This window comes from Megalobrama amblycephala, linkage group LG4, assembly GCF_018812025.1.
Source record: "Megalobrama amblycephala isolate DHTTF-2021 linkage group LG4, ASM1881202v1, whole genome shotgun sequence".
In the NCBI taxonomy this organism is placed as follows: domain Eukaryota; kingdom Metazoa; phylum Chordata; class Actinopteri; order Cypriniformes; family Xenocyprididae; genus Megalobrama; species Megalobrama amblycephala.
Genome location: NC_063047.1, coordinates 50178542 through 50203903, shown reverse-complemented (window position 1 = coordinate 50203903; position 25362 = coordinate 50178542). Strand labels below are relative to the sequence as shown.

The window sequence follows — 25362 nt, the reverse complement described above, 5'->3', positions numbered from 1 at the left end:
CTAGTTGATAAATAGGTGCAACGTTACTTATAGTCAACAGAATATTCAAAGGGGACCATCAAAATAAAGTGTTACCAATTTTTTTTATTCATATCCTTTATTATACATCAAAATGTCATATAATATGTATAATATTATCATACATATCAAAATGAAAATTAAGATTAGCCCTTGCAGAATGTCTACTTCCTTGTTTCGTTCTTTAGTTCAGTGAAAGCATTTGGTGACCATGGGGTGTGAAGCTCCAAAAAGGACAGAACACAGTGTACCAAATTTGAATATGTTTAAGTATGAATGAGATTTTCAGATTTTCTCAATGTCAGTTTCGGTCTGTTCCATACACAAATACTTCATGAAGCTTGACAGCCCTTGGTCACTGTCTTCTTTAATTTAGTTTGGAAAAGAGAGAATTGTAGAATTTTGTGTTCTGTAGAAGAAAAAGAAATGTTGAGTGAACCATTTCTGTTCATTTTATGACTTTATAGGTCACATCATTCTGTAGTGGTGTAGATCTACTGGAACACTCACACCATAACTAAAAAACAAACAAAACCTAAATTCACTATCTATTTTGTAATCATTAGTAATGTAGTCTTGAGCAATTGAGCATAGATGTACTGTAACAGGGTGTGATGACTTTACCTTGACAGACACAGGCAGTCTGTTGTCTCTGAAGGCTTGGAAGCTGAAACAGCGGGGCTGCTGGGCAGCCTTCCTTATGGGAACCAAGTTTCCTGAACACTCCAAATACAGTGGCATGCCCTCCATCACCTACAGAACAAATACCAAGTACTATATTTAGGGTTACAGCAGATTTACAATAGATGCATCCTAAATCAATCACATCTGACAATATCAAGTAAACATTATTAGCAACACATTTACTTCTGTAATGTCACGTATTTCAGAATATTCAATCGTAGGTTTGGATTTTATCTATGCGGATTTGATTGGATTGTGAAAAGTTGGTTCTCCATTCTAGAATGGAGCCAAACCTCAAATGCAATTTTGCGTTCGATTATGGAGAGATGCTTGTTTCACCTATCTGGCTATTGGTTGATGATATTTTCTCCACCCACACTGTAAAAAGGGGTATCCTGCAATTGCTACCTTACATGTTATTATATATAGCTGAATCGAACTAAAAACATAAATTTATACCAACAAAACTAAATTTTATTAATTAAATACAATCAGTTAATTTAGATGTTACCATTTTTTTGTGTGTGGTCTTGTGATGCCAGCTGAAAGTTTCAATGGTAGAACATGTTACTGTATTTACATAAAAAGTTAGTAAAACAATTATTATTGTTAGTACTTTGATTTGGAGAATCGTGCACTGATGAATCAGGTACAGTAAGAATGTGTATTAAAGTCACCATGAAATCAAAATTGACAATTCTTGTTTTATTATGGCATACTGCGGTCTTTATAATAAAGGATTTATACGTGCACATCATTATTTTTTAATTCATGCACGAGGGCGGGGCAACCTGTCACTTACATAAGATCCACCAATAGCAAACTACAACCATCCAATCAAATCCCCATGGACAAAATCAAGCCCCGCCCTACATTTGTTCTTGTTTGGAAAGCAATTTCACTTGGATATACGGCACAATAGAGAAGAAAAACTTCCTTTTCAAGCCGACTTTAGCAGGGTCCATTTTTACTTCATATTTACTTTCAATTTTTAGGTTTAAATCTATTACAGCAGAAATAATGCCGCTTGCTGTAAACACATAGACAAAGATGTATTGTCTATATGAAGTACGTAACACACTATCACATGACCTCAATGTCTCTGCTACGAGCCACTTCAGAAAAGTTCTCGTGCTGCTCCAGGGTTTTGTCCATTTTGTCATCAGTCATGCAATAACAACGGAGGCGACCCTCTCTGGCTTCATTCATCTTTGCAAAAACTACAAACTTGGCCATGTACGGCACGGCTGACAGCTCGCGGTACAGTAGGTTGGCAAAGGACACGGCCTCTGCAGTCCGAGGACAGTCTGCCAGCCAGAAACTGTGGGAGAGCAACACATATTTTGAGTGATTATTATTGTGACCAAGGACAAATAATAACAGAACGTTGTGAAGACAGCACTCATTGAGAAACTAACATGTGATGTACTGGTTATGGTACTCAGTGATGTCTTACCGGGCAGAGACATTGGTGGTGAAACTGGCACAATCATTGGCATATATAAGTTTGGTGGTGCCAGTTATATCTTCCCACTGAGCAGGAGCTGTGCCACCTATGAAATATGAGTAATTCGGGTGAAAATATATATGCAATACACTATATATATATATATAAAACTCTTAAAGGGGCTTACAAAAAACCTTGCCTGGGTGTCCCATTTGTTAGACATTTCTGTAATTTGTACAGTTATTTGCTATATATAACCCAGTACAATACTGCAAATTCTCCTTACAGTAAATAACTGTGATTTCCTTTGCATCATGGGACGTCGAACCCCACATACAAAAATGTAATAAAAAATAAAAAAATAAAAAAATTGTTTCTCATTTTTAATATGTGGTTTTAAAATGACAGTAATTGAATATATATATATATATATATATATAAATATATATATATATATTCAATTACTGTCATATATATTGTATAAATTGTCAAAATTGTAAATTTTATATATATATATATATATATAAAATGATCATTTTGATCAATGATCATTTTTATATAATCTGAGTAAAAATCTTGTCTCATTACTAAACAAGCCATATGATTTAAGCCATCATTCATCTCTAAAATTAATATTTTAAAGAGTCACAACCTCAGGAAGTCAAACTATGAATGGCTTCGTTGTATTTGCACATTAAACTGGGCTAGGAGAAAATATTTTAACATTCAAAACGACACACTACATCACCTTTAAATTAGTAACTATTGTTTCCTATACATATATTTGTAATCATTACTTTTTATTTACAATTTCCCTGTTTTATTACATAAAGTGATATAAACTCCTTTCAATCAGTATTTATCTAAAAAAAAAAAACTTAAAATAAGAAAATTAAAAAGCAAAACTGTAATGCATATGCAACAATATTATTATTTATATACTATTATAGTATGTATGAATATGTAGAATTAGCTTTTTTAGTTTTAGTTTTCAATTTAATTTTATTTTAGGTTTTGGAATATGTGTTATGTACTTATTAGTTTTTTTATATTTATATTTATATTATATTTATATTTTAGCTTTAATTTATTTGTATTTCAGATTTTTGCAATGTAAAAATGTGATATGTCTTGTTACCGATGACACTGCAGAGCAGGCGGAGGCTGGTGGTGTCGCCCTCGCCGGTGTCCCGCGGACTATCCCTCCAGGAGGGAGGCAGCGGGATCCTCAGGCCAATGGGACGGTGAAACTTGCGTCGCCGAGGCTCTACGGTCACCACAGGGCTGAACGTGGCTTGGTTCCCCAGAAGTTTGGCCACCAGCTCATCTGGGACCGGCTGGGCCTGAGGGTCGAGGATGGAGGGGGAGAAGACCAAAACAGTGTGGAAGAGCAGAGTAAAAGAAGAGCAAAGGTGAAAGAAAAGAAAATGGAATGAAAGTCAAACATGAAGAAATACATTTGGAAGCGTGAGTAATGGTATATTTACATATGAATAGATGGATGAATAAATGGGGGGGGGGGGGGGGGTTCGAAAATGTGTAACAAACAAATTTTTCATGAGAAGAAATCAGGGGAAAGAATAGATAGAAAAGATCTTAATATATATTTCCATTTTCTAATTATTGCAATCATTTCACACCAAATTTAGCTTGTCAATCAGTCTGATTTATTCATGGAAAATGTGTTACAAACATTGAACCAAAGCTGATGCAAAACTGATTCACTTTCAGTACAAACTAAACACACAGACAACAATTTGACCCTGTATATTTGTAAAGCTTCTGAAGATCTTTGAGTGTGCAGTTCATTATAATCATCATGTTATTTATTTACAATGATTCCCAAATTAAGTTGTCAGGTGTGCTATACTGCGATTCATATGGCTACATTAAAACATTCAAATCCTTGGACAGTTCTCACATTAGAATGAATTATAAATAAAACGTACATTTTTAAAGAAAAAAAAAATGCATATTTGGGTATTCGTTGGATCAGGAGAGATGAAATTAAGATTGAAAGTATTTCAGAGTATTGTGGTTCAAAGTTCATACTGCTGTTGTGTTAATAATCTGTGGCTCAGTGTCATTCAACCAACCTGAGCTATCTGCTACAAATCTTCCAAAAATAAGAGAAGAATCTCTAACAAACTGAGTGCAAATATGAAATAAAAATTATTATGAAATAAAAGTTATTATGGAAAAATATACAAACTATTAAAGGGATACTGCACCCAAAAATGAAGATTATCCCATGATTTACTCACCCTCAAGCCATCCTAGGTGTATATGACTATCTTCTTCCAGACGAACACAATCTGAGATATATTAAAAAATATCCTGGCTCTTCCAAGTTTTATACTGGTTTTGAAGGAGGGCCAAATTTTGAAGCCAAAAAAATGCATCCATCCATCATAAAAATAATCCATACGGCTCTCTCCATAAAGGCCTTCTGAAGCGATGGGTTTTGTAAGAAAAATATCCATATTTAAAACTTTATAAATTCAAATAACTAGCTTCTGCCAGACAACCGTACACATACCACACAAGTGAACTTGTGGCGAGTAACTCGTGACCTGATGTATGACGCAGGATGTAGGAGTATCGTAAGCTCAGACGCCTCTCATGGTTCAAACAAATAGGGCTGTGCAACAAACTAAAGCTCCTCTTCTCTTATCTCAAACTCCTCTGACATTTCTATTTAAAAATGATCATTTTAGACTTATAATTCATGACTGTGTTTTGTTTTGCTCTATCCATCAATACATCATGTGTCAGGTCAAAGGTTACTTTTCCGCCGCAAATCGATGTGTATGGCTGTCTGCTGGAAGCTAGTTATTATAGCTAATAAAGTTTTAAATATGGATATTTTTCTTACAAAAGCCCATCGCTTCACTTCAGAATGCCTTCATTAACCCACTGGAGCCGTATGGATTATTTTTATGATGGATGGATGCACTTTTTTGTGCTTCAAAATCTGGCCCCCCTTCACAACCATTATAAAGCTTGGAGGAGCCAGGATATTTTTAAATATATCTCCGATAATGTATATAATATAATATATGAAAGATATACACCTATGATAGCTTGAGGGTGAGTAAATGGGATAATTTTAATTTTTGGGTGAACTAACCCTTTAAGGGTAATTTCATTTCATGACACTTTACAATAAATGATTTCCTGATTTCCAGTGTTTTCAAATGTATTGTTTATAATTCAGCACAATGAGAACTGATCGAGTTTGTCAATACATTTAAATGATTAGATTATTAGGTCACTTCTCACAAAGACGTAAACAGTAGAAATAATAATGTAACAAATGATATAAATGACTAAACATATGATGGGTTAAAAACAATTAAAAAAATCAGCTTTGGTATGAGCTGGTTGTTACACTTGCAGAGCAAAAGAAAACACAAAAGTAAAACACATGCATGAGTCCATTGAATCATTTCATTCTAAGATCCAGGTTTTGACATTTAAAATATAAAATTGCATTAAAAATGTTTGTGTAGCTAATAAAGTTTTTAAAAAATCTAATAAAAATTTCAGTAAATCAGTAAGACATTTAATCTTATGAAAGTTTGTTTATATAAGGTGCTTCAGATATTTTCAATAGTACAGAAAAGTCATCATCCAATTATTACTCTCAATTTTAATAAGCTTCAGCTTGCTTTTTTACCCTCCTCAACTTACAACTTCCTCAAACAAAACCTGCTATTACCGTAAAATATTCAAACAAACGTTCCATCCATTCTCAACTTTTTCTCTGTTTTTGTGCTAGTGCACAGTAATGTTGTCAAAAGTACTGACTTCGATACCAAGTCGGTACTGAAATTTAAGCACTCGGTGGAGAGTGTCAAAGATGTCTATTTACAACATGTTTTTGAATCAATCACAGACATATCTGTATATTGAGCACGTGAACACAAAGGCCAATCAGAGGTGTTTACGAATCCGCTCAAAGCGTCACATTTTTAAAATTTCAGTATCGACTTGATATTGAAGTCGGTACTTTTGACAACACTAGTGCACTGTAAATATGTCTATATATCTGTTGATCTGTAGAAGTAACCTATGTTTTAATCCAAGCAGGAAGTAGAAAGATACCATGCTATATCATACTTCATCATTCTTATTTACCATCACCAAGCAACTTACAAAATTACATTCATTCACATTCCAAAAGAACAAGGTTAAATTAGCTGATCCCAAGTCATAATTCATTTTGAGAAATGAAAGATGAGATGTTTGGTAATGTTTTATGCCTCGTGACCAAACAGGAAAAACAAAACAAAAACAAAAGATCTAAAAGCTGCCAGATACATTATGGTAATATGCAGGAGATAAGCTTCCTCCATTTTCCATCACATCTTCCTCCTCATCATCCTCCCATCTCACCTGCAGTCCAAGACGGACACGCTTGGTGACGGCTGTCTCGGGAAAACTGGCCTGGGCCAATGGCACCAGCTTACTGGTGAGAGAACCGCCTTCTGGGCCAATCAGATCGTTCTCCTGCTGGATGCGGGACACCACAGCAAAGTAGAGCGGGAAGTCGGTCGAGATGATCCGCCTGATCCTTTTCTTCCCGAGTTCCTCCTGACTCTCAAGGTCTTCAGCACACCGTAAATAGAGAAAAGACAATGAATGAACAACATGTCCACAGTTCACTGAATACACAGAAGTCAGAAACAGGATTTTTTTAATACAGAACAGATCAAACAGTTTGACAGATCAACAGTCTGAACCCCATAACCAAAATCTCATTGCTGTAATGTAAAAAAATATATATATTTTAATTATTTTGAACTCTTTCCCTGCCATTGATGCTTTTTTCTGGCTTTCCGTGTTTTCTTTGTAATATGGTAGGGGGCGCTGCATGATGTAGTCTTTGAAAAAAAATTGCAATGTTCTCTGCTTTTTGTTAGGGCCCCAGCCCTGAAAGTGCATAGGCCCTATTGTTTTCCTTAGGTAAAAATCTTTCAATCTTTTGGGGCACGTTTGGGTCCCTTAACATTCTCAAAAACTACTGAAACTTTGCACACACATATCTGGGCCGGGGGCAAGTTCTCATTGGGGGGGTTGTGTGGCACTCCCTTTTATATGGTTGTATTTGAGGGGCTCTGTTGCGCACAACTTTGCACCTATAGTAACCAAATTTCATACAGTTATAGATCTCATTGGGCCAAACAACTCGTGCTCTAAGTCATACTCCAGCCCAACAGGAAGTCGGCTATTTAGGGTTGTTTGGAAATTGCATGCTCTGGAATTTGATATACTCCTCCTAGGGAATTCATCCAATCATCAACAAACTCGGTCAGCATGAAGTCAAGACATTGATGATGCTAAACAGCGAACAGATTTTGATATCTCATGTGGTTTGGCCGTGGCATTAAAATGAATTTATGGTGAGAAAAGGGAAACAGGAAATGTGTTATAACCACATTAACTGATTTTGATGAAACTTCAGCTGTGTGTTCGTTGCAAGAGGCTGATCACATGGATGTGACTATTATGATTCATAGCACCACAAACTGGCAGCAGGGAGTGTGTCACTTTCAAAACGTTTTGAAATTACCCTCTTATTTTTACCCGATTTGCTTTAGTCTTCGTCAGAATAATGTCAAAACATGGCAGATGCATACCTGTGAAAGGATTCTTGATATCTTAAATACTGTTGCCATGGCAACATGTCATATTTTTATAATATTTTTGGGTGTTTTTGAGGCTCTTAGCATGCTTCAAATTGCAGACTGTAGGGTCAGCCCTAGAGCTCTTCCTGGCCGATTTTAGGTGCAAAATCTGATCTACTGGAGACATCCAACAGATTATTTAGATGGCGAGAGAAAACCACAGAGAAAGACAGCCAATAGAGAGGGGAAGAGAGAACATAAAAAAATACATAATATAACAAATATTCTGAGTGAAACTCACTAACTCTTCAGATTGGGGTATTCTTTGCTTTATTGTTACTTATATTTCCTATGCATTACATTTTTATTCTTGCGTATTTGTTTCCTTTTCATTCCATTTTTATTCTTTTTTGTTTCCTTTTCATGGAAACCACTTTGAATTACCTTTGTGTATGAAATGTGCTATATAAATAAACTCGCCTTGCCTTGCCATCAAACTCAGTCAACATGAAACAAAGACACTGAAAATGCTAAATTGCGAACGATTATAAGAAGTGTTGCCATGGTGAGGGATTAAAGTAATGGTAAAAAAGGAAACAGGAAGTGTCTCATATCATGTAAAATCATTGTTTGATTTAAATTAAATTAAGATTGTGACATGCACAGGTTTCTTTAAGCCACCGGGGTGGCAGTGGCGCCGGGGCTTGGTCCCATCATCGCTGCTTGCAGCTATATTTCAAAATGTTGCTTTTTTATGAAACTTACCCACATTCAAGTGTTGATAAAAAAAAATGTTTGTGAAGCTAGAATAAAAGTTTTTTTTGTTTTTTTAAAGCAGAGGGTATGTTCTTTTTTTGACACATCGCATGTTCAGATATTCATACAACAAAATATTCTGGGGGCCATGAAATTTTTGTGGAAAATGTGGGCGGTGGCTAGCAACTTAAATAAAAAACTCTGGCAGGGAAAGAGTTAATCACTATTATTAATTAATTATTAATTTGAATAAATAATTGTTATGAATAAATTGTATAAAATATTTATTTACAACACATTATTTATACAGAATTTAATTTATTCTGAATTTAATTACCCATGCAGGATAATGCACATTACTGTTGGTAATTACAATATTATTATTACTTTCACTTTTTTGTCCTCTGTATCTAAAGGAAATGCATCTGAAAATCTACAGCTATAATATACAATATTTGCTATAATTTAACAGCAAATGTTACGGTACTGTACATAAACTGTCAATACAGTGTAACCAAATTTTGGTTATCACTTTAAATTGCAGCAACAATTAGTACACACCTTCATCCATGCCATTGAGGATGGTCTCCAGGACCTCGTCACCATAACGATTACGATGTTCCTTCCAGACTGATCCGTTCTCACTCCTCAAGACCACAAGTTCACGATCTCCCCGACCGAGAGCCGCAAAATGGGGAATCTCAACAATCACAGGCCTTCATGAGCAATATGAGTTAAAATGTTAGTTTGCAATTGAGGTTAATTATGTTAAAAAAAAAAAAAATCTTGTTTTCGGTCAAAACTGGTTTCCTCACCCCAAGAACTGCATCCCGGCTGGACCAAGAGAGATGATCCGGCTGGCCAGACCCTCACCCTCCACCAAAGGGGGCGGTGTAGCGAGTTTCTGAGGTTTCACCAGGCGGCAGGTGATGCGTGTTGGAGCAGCACAGGTGCGAGGAGGTATGATGACACGCAGGCCGTTGTGTCTGCTTCCTCTCATTGAGCCGCCACGAGCGTCAACCATGAAGCTTACCAGGAAACTGCAGAACCATGAGGACATTAATTCATAATTTTTCAATTTCAAGAACTGAATTCCTCCAAAATGTCATCAATGTATCAGGCAGGGGCAGAAAACTAACCCGGTGTGGATGGGACTTGCTACCGGACTGACATTGTCTGACGTCTCTGTGGCCGGACTGCTGGGGATCAGGGAATCCTCATCGTACTCTTTGGCCAAAGGAAGTGGGGTCTGCTGCTGTACATGTGTAGATATTGACACAAATGACAAAAATACAAACACATGTTGGTGCACTTATCATTCCATAGGCATAATGGTTTTTATACTGTACAAACTGTATATTCTATCCCCTTAAACTAACCCTACCCCTAAACCTACGCGGCACAGAAAACTTTACGCATTTTAAAATTTTTAATAAAACATTGTTTGGTATGTTTAAGCCATTTTAATTATTTTAATGACCTCATAAACCACGTTTACATTGTAATACCAGTGTAATACTCATGTCGTTATACAAATCTGTGTCCTCATAAATCATATAAACACACACACACACACACACACAGTAGTAGTAGTCAAAGCCACAATTTATAATGTGGGATGTATGATGTACCAGTGCACATGTTTACCTGCTCAATATCCTGTTCTTTCAGCATGACTGTTTCGGGAGACACACATGGGATCCTTGGAATTGCAGGGGAATGATTCCTAAGGAACACAAGTTAAAAATAAGTCTGACACAAAGGAATCAGGAAATGACAGTTCTTTGGTCCCATCATAATTCATCTCAGTGGCCTTTCGTCTGTTTGGGCTCTGATCTTTTCTATATTCACACAATAATAAACCTTGTTTGAAATATTCTACGTAATTTCTTCCACCAACATTAAGCTGTCCTCTACTTCCTGTTTTATCTGATTCATCTTCAACATCATCACTGCAACTCTCCCTCGTACTCTAGAACTTTCTTGGGGGAAAGGAAATCCTCATCATGGTCCTTTATGTCCTCCATCTTCAAATACCTGGCACCCTCGTTCCCCAGCAGCTCCTCGCCTGCCGCAAGGAGGGACAAGAAGAGAAAAGAAAAAAGAGACGTCTTAGTGAAAGGATGTTAAATGTGCCATCAAGAGGAAATGAATGCAGAATGAAAACTGATTGGACAATATGGAGCGGATATCAATGGAGCGAGAGCCGTCGAGTGAGTGAAACATGTTATGACAGGAACAAAGAAGCACCATGGTACTAACAAGGTTCTTCTTTTTAAAGGGATAGTTCACCCTAAAATGAAAAGGGTTAATTCACCCTAAATTTAAATTTCTGTCATTAATTACTCACCCTTATGCCGTTCCACACCTGTAAGACTTTTGTTCACATTCAGAACACAAATTAAGATATTTTTGATGAAATTCAAGAGTCCCCCCCCCACCCCTTTTTTGTTGCTGTCCGCAAAAACCCGATTAAATCAATCAGTGAGTTGGTGGAACGATCTAATGCTGTACAAATCGAGTGATCGACTGTCTCTTTCATGTTCCCCACTTAGAAAATCTGATGCATGTAACTGTTGTTTTTGTTGATCCATTTCATCTATTGCCAAACTTTAATATGTGAATTATATTATTGAAATAAACACATTTAGCGTCGTCAGGCTTTTGTTTGTGCTTAATGGATAAAACAACGGAATTGCGCACTCAAGTTTATGGGTGCCGTACATTTTACCTGCCACAAGATGGCGCTGTTTTCGAAACTTTCGAACCTTTCCCGAAACATTTAGAGAAAAGCTTCAAAGATTTAATAGGCTTCATTTCTCCATCCCTATAGTTTTAGGCCTTTTTGCAAATGTTTCAGTCGAATTTAGCTGTTTTAGAGAGCGTTTACTCATTTTGAGCCTGTTTTTAAACATTAACTATCTGTAACATCATGTTTCATGTGTGGAAAAAAATGACGAAACTAAACTAGCCTATCAGATTTCTTTTCACCCATATCCCCAACGCCCACCCATGGACGCACATACACACGTTTGTCTTTACAACACACAAACGCACACCTTTATTTATTTTCATTGTCTCTTGCTCTCTTAATATGTCATGAGTGTATGCAGAGAGATTTTAAGAATTAATTTAAAAATTATGTAAAAAAGTAAAATAAAAACGGCATTCATTTGCGCCCTCTCAAGGTACGCACAGTGCGTATAGCCGTACGGCTGCAGGCGCCACTGATCTGAACCACATAAAGGCAGCAATGTCATTGCACCTTTGGAGGTCCAGAAAAGTAGTAAAAACGTTGTTAAAATAGTCCACGTGACTGCAGTGGTTCAACCTTAATGTTATGAAGTGACAAGAATACTTTTTGTGTGCAAAAACAAAACAAAAATAATGACTTTATTCAACAATTTCTTCTCTTCCCTGACAGTCTCCTACGCTGTTGATATTGTAAACACAGTGCAGCGCTTCCACGTTCAAAATCAGAATGCCGGCTCAGTATTAGCCAAAGATGTTCACGTGAGCAGCACAACGCATGCGTCTGATGCTGATGCAGGAGCCAGCCAATAATAAGCCGGCGTTCTGTCATCAGATAAACAGAGATCCGGTCTGGTGATATTTGACTCAGTGAAGAAAGTACTTTTTTGAGACTTCTAGGTGTTGTATTTCGCGAATTGGAGTGAACTGAGGTGCTAATAGAGTCTCGCAAACAGAGAAGTGCAGAGAAGACCAATGGCCAAGGTCAGGATTTTCATTAAATAATACATGAAATAATACAAATTTGGTTTGGATACCCTGAGAACACTTGAAATATACGGCACGTGTCACATGGGATCATTCTGTGATACTTTTGTGTCATTTTTTTTAAATTTTGAAGCTGTTCTCTATTCACTGCCAGCGCAGGCGGGACATTTAAAAAAAAAAAAAAAAATCTCCTTTTGTGGTCCAAAAACGAAAGAAGGGCATACAGCATTAAAACAACACAAGGGTGAGTAATAAATGATGACTTAATTTTCATTTTAGGGTGAACTATCCCTTTAAGTATGTGAGTACTATGGAAACACCATGGTATTCATTCATTACCATGGTATTCCAAAGTACGATCTTATAAATTGTACCATGGTACTTCCACAATATTTTTTTGAAAAGGGAAAGTGATGCATTACTGTAATCAGATTACTGTTTACTCTAATAAAGGTAATCACTTTCAGTAATCCTGTCACAATCACCTTTGTGTCATTACAACAACATGTAACATCCAACAATGAATGATCATTTTGATTCCTTTCAATTGGTTGACAAGTCTGTGAACACGTTCAAACTATTGGACATTGAATCATGGGAGCGACACTACATTTAATCCCTTGACACGGCAGCTAAATAACAGTTGGTTTCAAACTATTAGAATTTATTTGAGTAGAAGAACACAGAATGGGCAATTTGGTGTATCTTTTTTTATTATAGATTTTAGAAATTCATTCATGTAACATGATTACTGTTCAAATGTGTTTCATTACCATGTTGAAAAAGTAATTAGTAAGTATTAACTAATTACTTTTGGGAATAATTTCCCCAACACTGAATTGCAAGTGAGTGAGAATGAAGAAAAGGGAAATATTTGTGATGGACAAACTGCAACAAAACATTTCAAAGCAAATTAATGAGAAACAATTGTGTGTGTGTGTGTGTGTTTATAATACTAAATTAACTACAAAGCAGAGGCACAAATGACCTTCAAAACACAATGCCTTCAGTGATATCTCACAGCTAAATGCATAGTCATAGCAAGACATTAATCTTAATTGTGTCCATTAAGGTTCTTTTATATGTCATTCTCTTGGGAAGTTGTCTTGCTAACAAACACTATAATTGGTAGAGCAGAAAATGACTTTTTTTACATAATCAAAAAAAAACCTGCATTTTAAAAGCAATAAGGTCAAGCAGGCTTCAATTCTTTCATAGAATGTATGTGTGTGTGTGTATAACATATATAAACACCTATACATGTGGCATATATATTGCACAGGTATATAGCATTGTATATACTCAATATATATATACTGAATGTTGAAACTTAAATTTATGCATTAGATTTGCACAAGGCAGCCATGTGAAGTACATCCTTGTGAGAGCCTGGATGCATGTGAAACATTTTCAGGACATTATGTAAACACACATTTCATATCTATAACTACACCAGGAGCTGAAATACAGTGCTATCCACATTATAAAGCCTGATTTTATATGACACTTTCTTAGTTACAGATTCTACTACAAGCTCTTAAAAGAAGTGGTGTAACACTTTAGTATGCATTACTGATTTTGCCAATCATAATTCTGAAGAATTTAACAAATACATGAATATAATGTAGTAATGTTATATTTACAAGACATTAATCAGTATTTTTGTCTTGTAAATTTATTTGATAAGCAAAATTGCATATGCTTTCAGAGACTATATCATCAATTAAATTAGGGATGTCCCGATCACGTTTTTTTGCCCTCGAGTCCGAGTCATTTGATTTTGAGTATCTGCCGATACCGAGTCCCGATTCGATACTTCTATAATAGCCTACATAAAAAAGAATAAAGAGCAGCAAAAAAAAAAAAAAACAGATCCAGGAACAGTGCTTTTCAGGTTTTTCAGGTATCTAACAGTAATCAAATAGTAATCAAATATAAAATATCACTGCATATTATCTTTACTGTATAAAATAAATCAAGATTAGTCATTATTGAAGTTACAAAAACTATTCAGTCAAGAGCAGTGAGTGATTTCTTTGTTATTTGTTGTTTGATTTAACATTAAATACAGGCAGCAGGAATAGTTGTTTTCCCTTTAAGACATGCACGATCCAGTACATATACTGTTACACATGCGCTGTCTTTCTCGACTAATATACGTTCACTTAAGACATAACCGACTATGTTTGCTAGGATACTCGCTAGAACGGGCATGTTGACATAATTTTTGTATGAATTTGTCCGCTGAAGCACAAGACTTGAAAGAGAACACAGTATTTGCGCGCTGACTGGAATAAGCGTGTGCGCGCTACGGATGAGCGCACACAAATCTTCTCACAGCGCGCGCGAGTTCTCTTTCGCACCTTGTTCTTGAAGGTTTAAATCAGCAAGGCTTAAATGAGTTAGTTTAAACACAGACAGCAACGTGTGCTGTTCAGGTCTCACCTGCGCTCGTGCGCTATCAACGCCCGGGTGATGACGGCGTAAATGACAGGACATTAGAGCAGACGGCACTTGCAGTTAATAGTTTACAAAGAGTGACTGTTTTGTCCACGCTTTCTGATTATCATTGTTGTAACGTTTTGTGCATCCATCGTCTGAAACATACATTATCTGAAATCTGTCTGTTTTCCACGTTGCTATTTTAAACAAACCATATTAACCAATAGATGCGTCGTCATTCGAGATGAACCGCGGTGCAAATGCGTAACGAAACGTAAATGGAGAACCGTATTATTCGATTTTTTACCGAGAACCGTTGCACCCCTAATACATATATATATATATCCGAGTCCTGATCGGGAGGTAACGTCCGATTCCGATCGAGTCTGAAACCACGTGATCGGGCCCGATTTCCGATCACGTGATCGGATCTGGACATCCCTAAATTAAATGCATTCCTCATAATCTATTAGTACAAAGTATTTACCAATGGGGCAAAAAAAGACAAAACTAAACAGTAACAGTTTATTTTACAGTGTTCATTACACATCTTACATGAACTTACTATAGTAATAACAGTTAATTATGCATAATTATGCATAAACCAAACCCGAACTTAAAGCATTAGTCCACTTTTAAATACACTTTTCCTGATAAATTTACTCACCCCCATGTCATCCAAGATGTTCATGTCTTTCTTTCGTCAGTCGAAAAGAAATGAAGGTTTTTGAGGAAAACATTCCAGGATTATTCTCCTTACAGTAGATTTCAATGGCTACCAACAGATTGAAGGTCAAAATTACAGTTTCAGTGCAGCTTCAAGGGCTTTAAACGACACCAGATGAGTAATAAGGGTCTTATCTAGCGAATCGATCGGTCATTTTCGAAAAAATATAACCGTTTATGCTTTATAAACAAAATATCGCCTTGAATGTACTTTCCGCTTCCGCATTCTTCATAACGCTTACGCTGAATGTTCTACGCCTTCCCTATTCAAGTTACGGAAAATGGGAAAAAAACGAAACTGGCGCCGCGTTCGTTCCGTAAGTAGAATAGGGAAGGCGTAGAACATTCAGCGTAAGCGTTATGAAGAATGCGGAAGCGGAAAGTAGGTTCAAGGCGATATTTTGTTTATAAAGCATAAACGGTTGTATTTTTTTAGAAAATGACCGATCGATTCGCTAGATAAGACCCTTATTACTCATCTGGTGTCGTTTAAAGCCCTTGAAGCTGCACTGAAACTGTAATTTTGACCTTCAATCTGTTGGTAGCCATTGAAATCCACTGTAAGGAGAAAAATCCTGGAATGTTTTCCTCAAAAACCTTAATTTCTTTTCGACTGACAAAAGAAAGACATGAACATCTTGGATGACATGGGGGTGAGTAAATTGATCATTTATCACTATCAAGTGTATTTAAAAGTGGGCTAATCCTTTAATTATAGCATAAGTACATGTTGTTAATTAATATTACTCAGCACTTACTGTAACAAGGACACATAAAATAAAGTGTAACCTAAAAACAATAATAATAATAATAATAATAATTAAACCCTCCATTTTGACCCGAAACGGTAACATTTTATATTTATAAAAATGTACAAATTTATTTAAACAAATCCATAGTTTTTAGTACGAAAAATAAACTTTGGATATGCTTTGTAAGACTTTGTAAAATTTTACATTTCAAAGAATTTATATATTTTTTTAATAAATAAAAAGGGGGTAAATTTAGTAATAGCATGGTAAAAACATAGTAACATTCAAAACTTTGCACATTCACTCATTAATGAGAAGTTACTGAACAGATACAATATGGTTTTAGTTGAAAAATATTAAGTTATGGCTGTTTTATAAGCTTAAGTTCCACTGGAACGAACCCGGGAATGCAACAGGTGTACTGTATACAGTTTTTTAATGCATTATTATGATATAGTCTCTGTGTTTTTTAATATTTACTGCAATTTTGATTCTCAAGTAACTATATTTAAATAAAGTTACTGGACAATGAGACAAAACCCACTTTTTTGCAGTGCAGTGTTCTAATATTGACCATGAATCACTTTTTGTTCCTGGCCCAATGAACTTTCAGTCACACAAGTTTGTAAGTTTATATTTATAAAGGTACTGCAGCGTGTGACTGATTTACTGAGAACATCTGTACTACTCCAGAAAGAAAATGTAAAAGAAGATGTAGAAGGTTAGTGGGAGAGGATTCAGGAATAGTTAGACACCTTCAGGCTTATTAACATAAATGCACACATGCTAATGACACATCCATCATAATTGCCAAAGTGCACCAGAGAATGACAATGTGTTTGTGTGTACGCTTGAAATGAAGTCACTGTACGAAGAAGAAAGAGGGAAATTCATACCTAACGTTAGCTGTGCAATTCCTAGAAAAACCAAGAGGAATCTACTTCAGGACGCTCTTTAAATTCCCGGTCATTTTTTTAAAAAAAAGGTTCAAACTATTGTATGTCTTGTATTTGGAATTAAAATATATACACTAACAACTCTATGACAGACCATGAAATTAAGTCGAGAGCTGAGCTTACCTTCATCTTCAGACACATCCAAGATCTCATCAACTGTCTCTGGGAAACTCATGCGGTGTTTTTCTGTCGTGGTCTGAATGGGAAATGTTTATTACGACACATTAAGACAAAGTTTATTTTATAGCAGCCATAGTATGAGATTGTGAAAGGTGTAACTCACCATGGTAAGTGTCTCTTCGGTGACCAGTTTGAGCACGTCGATGACTGAGATGTATCCAAGGCGCTTTGCAATGGCAAGAGCTGATGTGCCGTTCTATAGGAGATGGAAATATTTTTGTGTTCATTTCATCTGTCAATATCCAGCATATTTTTAAAAATCAATGACGATCATCAATTAAATGTGGCTGGGCTCTTACAGATGTAATTTCATTTGGTTGCGCGCCATGTTTCAGGAGAAGCGTCACAATGTCCGTATGGCCCTGCTGAGCAGCCTGATGAAGCGGCATGTACCCCATCTAATTCAAAGTCAGAAAGAAAAATCCCAAATGAGATCTCTTTAACATGTCAAGTGTTTCTGCTAGAGAGTGACCAGATTAAATGAAGTGCAAATTAACACTTGTGCTTCTCAGATTTGTCTTTTGAGAAAAAGACGCTCACATTTGTCTCCTCTAGAGTTTCAGATATCAACAATGTCATAAACTGCATCATAATGTCAACATAATGATTCTTATTCCTGCTCTAGGAATAGGAATCCAAGTGAGAACATCTGAGACAAAGTTGAAAGTTTGAAAAATGAAACAACTGAACAAAGCAAAAGCAATCTTTTATTTACCCTGGTCTTGCTGTTTACGTTGGCCTGTTGCTGTAAGAGGAACTTGACCATCTTGATATTGCCATAATGACAAGCCACATGAAGGGGAGTGTAACCCATCTGAAGAGAAATCAACAATGATAATCAGAATCATTGACTGTGTTTACATGCACCCTCATAATGAGATTTAGGCAATATCATAATTAAACTTTTGCTCATCTAAACACAATATTGATGCGATTAAGCTTGTAATTGTAGCAACCATAATTACAGTAAAATATGTGTTGTATGCTGATTTTAATTGCTATAAACATGCATATAAACACTTTTACGGGTGTATTTCAGCAGTGGCGTGTAACGCAGTCTCTCCTACTAGCCACTTTGGTGGGTTGAATTTTATATATAATATACATTTTTCAATTGTAGTCTTTTAAAAAGGCATCTGAAATAATAAACTAAGTGCAATGTAGTGTTGTCAAAAATATCACATACGTATCGCTACAGAAATATATGTAACGCTTCCAAATACTAATTTTCTGCAGAAAAGATACACGATACCAACTATGCTTACTCTCTCTCATCTCTCCGACAGCGAGAAACACACAAACCCTCATTCACTCATTTCATTTGCTCCAGATGAATATTGTTGGTGTTACAGGGCTTGAATTTCGGCGTGAGATTGCATGCATTGCACATAATTTTACTCTTTCCCACAGATTTTGTGCTCACTCCCAAAGTGCATGAACATAAAGCCACCTCTCAGTACTAAATTGAGTTCTTTTCGCTGCTTATTGTGATTAAACAGTCAAATACACACAAAATAATGTCAAAATGCCAGTCAGGTGATGTTTTAAGTGAACGTTGAGAAAGAAAACGCATGTGTAACAGTATAATGGATCCGTGCATCAGGTCTTAAAGTGACAGCTACGGTGGCCCAGTAGTGCACAACACAACGAAATTAAAAAAGCAAACATAAGTTCACAACACAACGAAATCGAGACACAACACAACAGAATCGAGCCACAACACAACGGAATAAGCCACAACACAACGAAATCGAGCCACAACACAACGGAATCAAGCCACAACACAACGGAAATGCTCCCGACCACTAGGGGGCTCTCAGAGCTCGGTAAAGTTAGTTTTCCTTGCCACTGGTCTATAGAGTCGGCAGTAATATCAATACCACGATTAGTTTAAACAGTATGTAACCACTGCATATCGACATGAAATATTAATTCAATATCACCTACGTGCAAAATAGCTTCATATTTAGGCCTATACTTGTGAATGATCTGACGCGCTACCACGGCACATCATGAAGGGAACGTCTGCCAATCCCACTAAGTGGTTAAAACTTATAATTTGTATTCATTAAAATTACTTTTAGCATTTAAAAACAGACATATTCAAATTCCAAAGCTTGTCAGTCTTACCAACAGGAACTAACAACCTTTGGAATTTGAACATGTCTGTTTTTAAATGTTAAAAGTAATTTTAATGAATACAAATTATACGTTTTAACCACTTGGTGGAATTGGTGGATGTTCCCTTTATCATGCGCCGTGGTATCGCGTCAAATCATTCACAAGTATAAATATGAAGCTATTGTGAACGTAGTTGATTTTTAATTAATATACCATGTCGATATACAATGCTTACATACTTAAAACTAATCATGGTATTGATATCTTTGTAAAACTGTCGACTTTATAGAACAGTGGCAAGGAATAGTAATATTACCTAGCTCTGAGAGCCCCCAAGTGGTCGGGAGCATTTCCGTTGTGTTGTGGCTTGATTCCGTTGTGTTGTGGTTTAATTCCGTTGTGTTGTGGTTTAATTCCGTTGTGTTGTGGCTTTATTTCGTTGTGTTGTGGCTTGATTCCGTTGTGTTGTGGTTTAATTCCGTTGTGTTGTGGCTTTATTTCGTTGTGTTGTGGCTTGATTCCGTTGTGTTGTGGCTTGTTTCCGTTGTGTTGTGAACTTATGTTTGCTTTTTTAATTTCGTTGTGTTGTGCACTACTGGGCCACCGTAGACAGCAGCCTAATATACCTGCTGCCAAATTATGAGATAATATTAAAAATATCTACAGAGCAGTTTTTCTCCATGGTATCGATGTCAAAATAGTGGCAGTGAAAATGCTGAGTGGCTAGCAACTTTGGAAAACCACTAACCACAGTGGCTGCTGAGCAAAAAAATTGAATGTCCAGCCCTGCATTGGGGTATGTGAAGAATGGCAGTAAAAATAACCAAAATTCTTTGTGAATAATCTGAAAAATTTAAATTGCATGTAAACGGGAGTGAAGAGGTTTGCTCGTAAATTTCTTACTGCATCCTTTCTCTAATTATTGGACGTAATCACATTATTAGTGCACATGTAAACATAGTCATTGATTATTATCAATAATAATGTGAATCATTATGTGCACTCAACATATTGCATTGTAAAAGATGCAAGTTTTTACCCGTGTGGCAGCGTAGACGGACGCCCCATGTTTCACTAGTATATCAGCAATCCCAACATGCCCCTCCTGAGCCACAAGGTGAAGAGGCGTCAGACCGCTCTGAGGACAGACAACAGACCAGTGTTATTTTATGGCCATAAAGAGAGATACAGCATGCTATCACAATGTTCAAATGAAATAATAATGATCAACACTTCTTTATAACATTTACTAATCTTGGTTTATTTATAGCCAAGATATATAACTAAATCTAAACCTATATATACAATATACATCCGTTTATAATGTCGAGAGATAAAGGTAAACATGTTCAGCTTGTAAAAAAGTGTTATTTTATGTCAGTTCGTGCATTAACAAAAAATGTAAGCTATTAAGGTTAAAGAATGCATTAGAATGTTTTGTGGGGCTTTTTCTTGTTTTTCTAGCAAGATCTGGTAACACAAATGAGTCAAGGCTCGTTACCCTTTCCCTGTGAGTTCTTGCAATGCACATAAGATACGTCATTTAAAATACGTCATTTACAACTAGTTGGTCAGTTGGGATCCGTACACACTGCGTAGAATTTTTGTAAATGCAGCTGGCACTACCTGCATTTTCCGGGAATTAATTTGGTTGTAGAATGCAGTTTTTTCGCTCCCGTAAATTACTGAACTGTGTGTGTACAGAAAGGGATCTCAGAATTGCTAGTTTATATATTTTGCAATTCTGAGTTTATATCTCACAATTCTGACTTTATTTCTCAGAAATTTGAGATTTAAACTTGCAATTGCAATTTATAAAGTCTGAATTGTGAGATAAAAAACCCTTTTTATTTTTATTCTGTGGTGGAAACAAGCCTCCATACTAACAGCAACAACTTGAACTATTTTATTTTCCCTTCATTTAACAGTAAAGAGTGCATGAATTGCTTCACGCTAGAGTTCTGATCGCCCTGATGGATTTATTTTGCAATAATGATGTGCTGATTATCTATTATACCTTACTTAGTACACTGTAAAAAAAAATCCCAGTAAAATTTACGGTAAAAAAACGGCAGCTGTGATTGCCAGAACTTTACCGTAAAAAATACAGTAGCAACGTAAAAAAAAATCTGTTAAATTTTACGGTAAAATAACATATTTCATTAACTGATATAATGTTAATTTACCAACCTAATGAAGTACTAATATCTGTTTTGCACCTTTATAATACACTGACAGTCACCAAACACAGTGGTGATAAGAGTCACATGATGAATCAAAGTTCATCACAAGCAGATTTTCCACAAGCTGAGAAGGACAATACTAACATATAGAAGGTGCACACAGTGTCATTCACACACACACTAAACACCATCATGGTAACATGCATTGAAATTTTAAAAATGCAATAAACATTAATTTAACAACATTAGATGTAACATAAAACCCTAATGTACATAACTGATTAGAAAAAAATGAGAAAAACTAAGAAGAAACAGAGTTATTTCAACGAAAATATATCAAATGTGAAGTGTCACGCAGGGAATTGTGGGAATGTCAATTTACGGTTTTTCACTGTAAATTTTACAATGAATTGTTATTTTTCACTTCCAAAAACTGTGAATTGAACGGTATTTTACCGTAAAATTACATTAAATGTACTGTTAAATCTATTACAGTTATTCACCGTATATAGTACGGAAACTTTCTGTAAATCAATTGACAGTTTTTCACCACAGCATTTTTACAGTCTTTTACTGTTAAAATCACGGTCATTTTTTACAGTGTTCATCAAGCTATTTTATCTCAAATGATCAAGGAAAATTTGAATCCTCATGATATGACTCCTCTAATGACTCCTTTTGCTGCCATGCAAACACTGGTATTCAAGGAAATGTAAATCTATGTTGTTTTGGCTCGTTATGCTTTAAAAAAGGGTGCAAAAGTGTAAGCATTGGTATGAAAAATAAACTTTGGATATGCTTTGAAAGACTTTCTAAAATTTTACATTTCAAAGAAATTTTACTTTTTTTTTTTAATAAATAAAAAGGGGCAGAAATAATTACCTTATTGCCCAGATTAACATTGGCCTGCTTTGAGATAAGCAGCAACACCATGTCTGGTTGGCCCTCTTGGGAGGCTAGGTGTAAAGGTGTGACCCCTTGCAGTGACTCAGCATTGGCAGAAGCTCCATGCTGCAGTAAACTGCTCGCTACCTCCACCTGGTTCTGTTTGGAAGCAATATGGAGTGGGGTATAGCCATTCTGAGGAGAAAAAAATGAGCAAGGTAATGCACCTTATGGCTAGTATAAAATACTTCAAAATAATGATTAAGACTAGGAGTTTTTGCAGTGTAATCACAGTTAACCAGGACAATAATAGTGTCATACTCGAGCGGCACTGTGTGGCGATCCCCCTTTGCTGAGCAAAAGATTGACCACATCTAGGTTGTTATGATGGACGGCCACATGCAACGGTGTGAGTCCAACCTGTAGAGGAGAAGGCATCTTACATCATCATAATACACGATGAAAATTCAATAGACATGAATGATAAAACAATAGTAGTACCATTGTTAAAAAAAGAAGTATGCTTAATTGGGTTGATTGTGCATTTGTAGTGTACTTCACATTTTAAAAGTATATTTTAAAAAAACTGTACTTGCAGATAATATCATATTTATGAAATAAAAGGCAACTAAAGTGTACTTAAAGGGAGTACACTGTCATGAGTATTTTTGGTAATACTTTATTTTACAGTGTCATTGTTACACGTTACATGTGGTTACTGTTGTAATAACTACAAATTATGCATAATTACATGCAATTAACTTAAACCAAACCCTTATCCTAACCCTAACCCTATTGTAAGTACATCTAGTTAATTATTATTACTCAGTACTTATATGTATAATTATACTGTAACAAGGACACCTTACAATTTACATAATCGTAAATATGAAACCATATTTTTCTTAATACACTTAAGTGCACTTTAAAAAAATTTCAAAATCGACCTTGTTGATGGACAGGTAGTAAGAAGTAAGTATAATAACATGATATATGTTAAATTGTAATCAGATTATAGTTACTGACTATGTTACTGAATATCAGATTGACACACAAGACGTTGAAAAACTCATTTCAGTCAACCATTAATTCTATCTATATAAACAGCTGCAGAATGAAATCCAAACTCATTAGACAGAATAATATTCTATAAATGCAGAGGATTCATACTTTGCCTGCAGCATTTGGATTGGCTCCTCTCTCTAAAAGCAGCACTGCCACGTCCACCTTCCCGTATTTGGCTGCCACATGAAGAGGAGTGAAGCCTTTCTGCATGGCACCAATCAAACAGCATTCAAGGTTTCAAGAGAGGGTTTCAATACAAAACCAAATCCATTTTAACACAACAGGCTGGTGATTTAGGTCTTGGGTAGCACTGTACCTTGGTCATTTTGGTTAGCTGGGCGTTCATGTCGAGGAGGATGCTGGCAGTTTGTGTGTGTCCCTCACGGGAGGCGATGTGCAGTGGAGTGTGTCCTGCTGTTGTGGTGGAGTTGGGGTTTGCTTTTTGCTCCAACAGCAGCTTCACCATCTCGTTGTGGCCCATGCGGGCTGCACAGTGTAGCGGCGTCTGGTCATCCTGATGGAGGAGAAGATCGAGAATTGAGGCTTTTTTTAATATGAATTAACATGCTGCACTGAAAAAAAAGATACATTGAATCATTTTTAAATAAACAAACAAACAAAACTTTAATTTGTTTTGGTAATGTATTAGTTTTTCTTAAATTATATTTATATTATTAAAATCACAAAGACAGGTATTATCTATGGAAGCTTGTTTCTGCCACTAAATAAAAAATTAAAAAGGTAATTGCAACATTTATCACACAATTCTGACTTTGTTTTCTCAGAATTGCAAGATTTAAACTCAGAATTGCATCTTATAAAGTCAGAATTGTGAAATATAAACTCGCAATTATGAGAAAATATTTTCTTTTTTCCCTTACAAATAGACATTACAAGACAAAATTCTGACTTTATATCTCGCAATTCTGACTTTATATCATGCAATTCTGACTTTATATCTCGCAATTCTGACTTTATATCTCAGAATTCTGACTTTATATCTCACAATTCTGACTTTATATCACGCAATTCTGACTTTATATCTCACAATTCTGACTTTATATCTCACAATTCTGACTTTATAACTCACAATTCTGACTTTATATCACGCAATTCTGACTTTATATCTCACAATTCTGACTTTATATCTCAGAATTCTGACTTTATATCTCGCAATTCTGACTTTATATCACGCAATTCTGACTTTATATCTCAGAATTCTGACTTTATATCTCACAATTCTGACTTTATATCACGCAATTCTGACTTTATAACTCACAATTCTGACTTTATATCTCACAATTCTGACTTTATATCTCACAATTCTGACTTTATATCTCGCAATTCTGACTTTATATCACGCAATTCTGACTTTATATCTCACAATTCTGACTTTATAACTCGCAATTCTGACTTTATATCACGCAATTCTGACTTTATAACTCGCAATTCTGACTTTATAACTCGCAATTCTGACTATATCACGCAATTCTGACTTTATAACTCGCAATTCTGACTTTATAACTCACAATTCTGACTTTATAACTCGCAATTCTGACTTTATATCACGCAATTCTGACTTTATAACTCGCAATTCTGACTTTATAACTCGCAATTCTGACTATATCACGCAATTCTGACTTTATAACTCGCAATTCTGACTTTATAACTCGCAATTCTGACTTTATAACTCGCAATTCTGACTTTATATCGCACAATTCTGACTTTATATCACACAATTCTGACTTTATAACTCGCAATTCTGACTTTATATCTCAC

General features: G+C 35.7%; 1 protein-coding gene across 18 annotated transcripts in view; it reads right to left on the bottom strand.

The window, feature by feature from the left end:
- The window catches only part of ank1a (ankyrin 1, erythrocytic a), a 158825-nt gene that overhangs the window by 45180 nt on the left and 88283 nt on the right, over positions 1–25362 (bottom strand). For 12 of the 18 annotated variants that reach the window (XM_048189809.1, XM_048189807.1, XM_048189812.1 and 9 more), the window contains 20 exons: positions 23900–24097; positions 23689–23787; positions 22840–22938; positions 22516–22713; positions 20490–20588; positions 18045–18143; positions 17629–17727; positions 17433–17525; positions 17273–17345; positions 17090–17110; positions 10507–10603; positions 10183–10261; positions 9675–9790; positions 9351–9575; positions 9097–9251; positions 6548–6759; positions 3288–3492; positions 2159–2255; positions 1795–2023; positions 643–771 (listed from right to left, as the gene is read on the bottom strand). In XM_048189809.1, coding sequence (XP_048045766.1) covers positions 643–771; positions 1795–2023; positions 2159–2255; positions 3288–3492; positions 6548–6759; positions 9097–9251; positions 9351–9575; positions 9675–9790; positions 10183–10261; positions 10507–10603; positions 17090–17110; positions 17273–17345; positions 17433–17525; positions 17629–17727; positions 18045–18143; positions 20490–20588; positions 22516–22713; positions 22840–22938; positions 23689–23787; positions 23900–24097 — 2622 coding nt within the window. The remainder of the gene's footprint in view (positions 1–642; positions 772–1794; positions 2024–2158; positions 2256–3287; positions 3493–6547; positions 6760–9096; positions 9252–9350; positions 9576–9674; positions 9791–10182; positions 10262–10506; positions 10604–17089; positions 17111–17272; positions 17346–17432; positions 17526–17628; positions 17728–18044; positions 18144–20489; positions 20589–22515; positions 22714–22839; positions 22939–23688; positions 23788–23899; positions 24098–25362) is intronic. The other 6 variants (XM_048189802.1, XM_048189796.1, XM_048189801.1 and 3 more) reach the window with 6 other exon arrangements.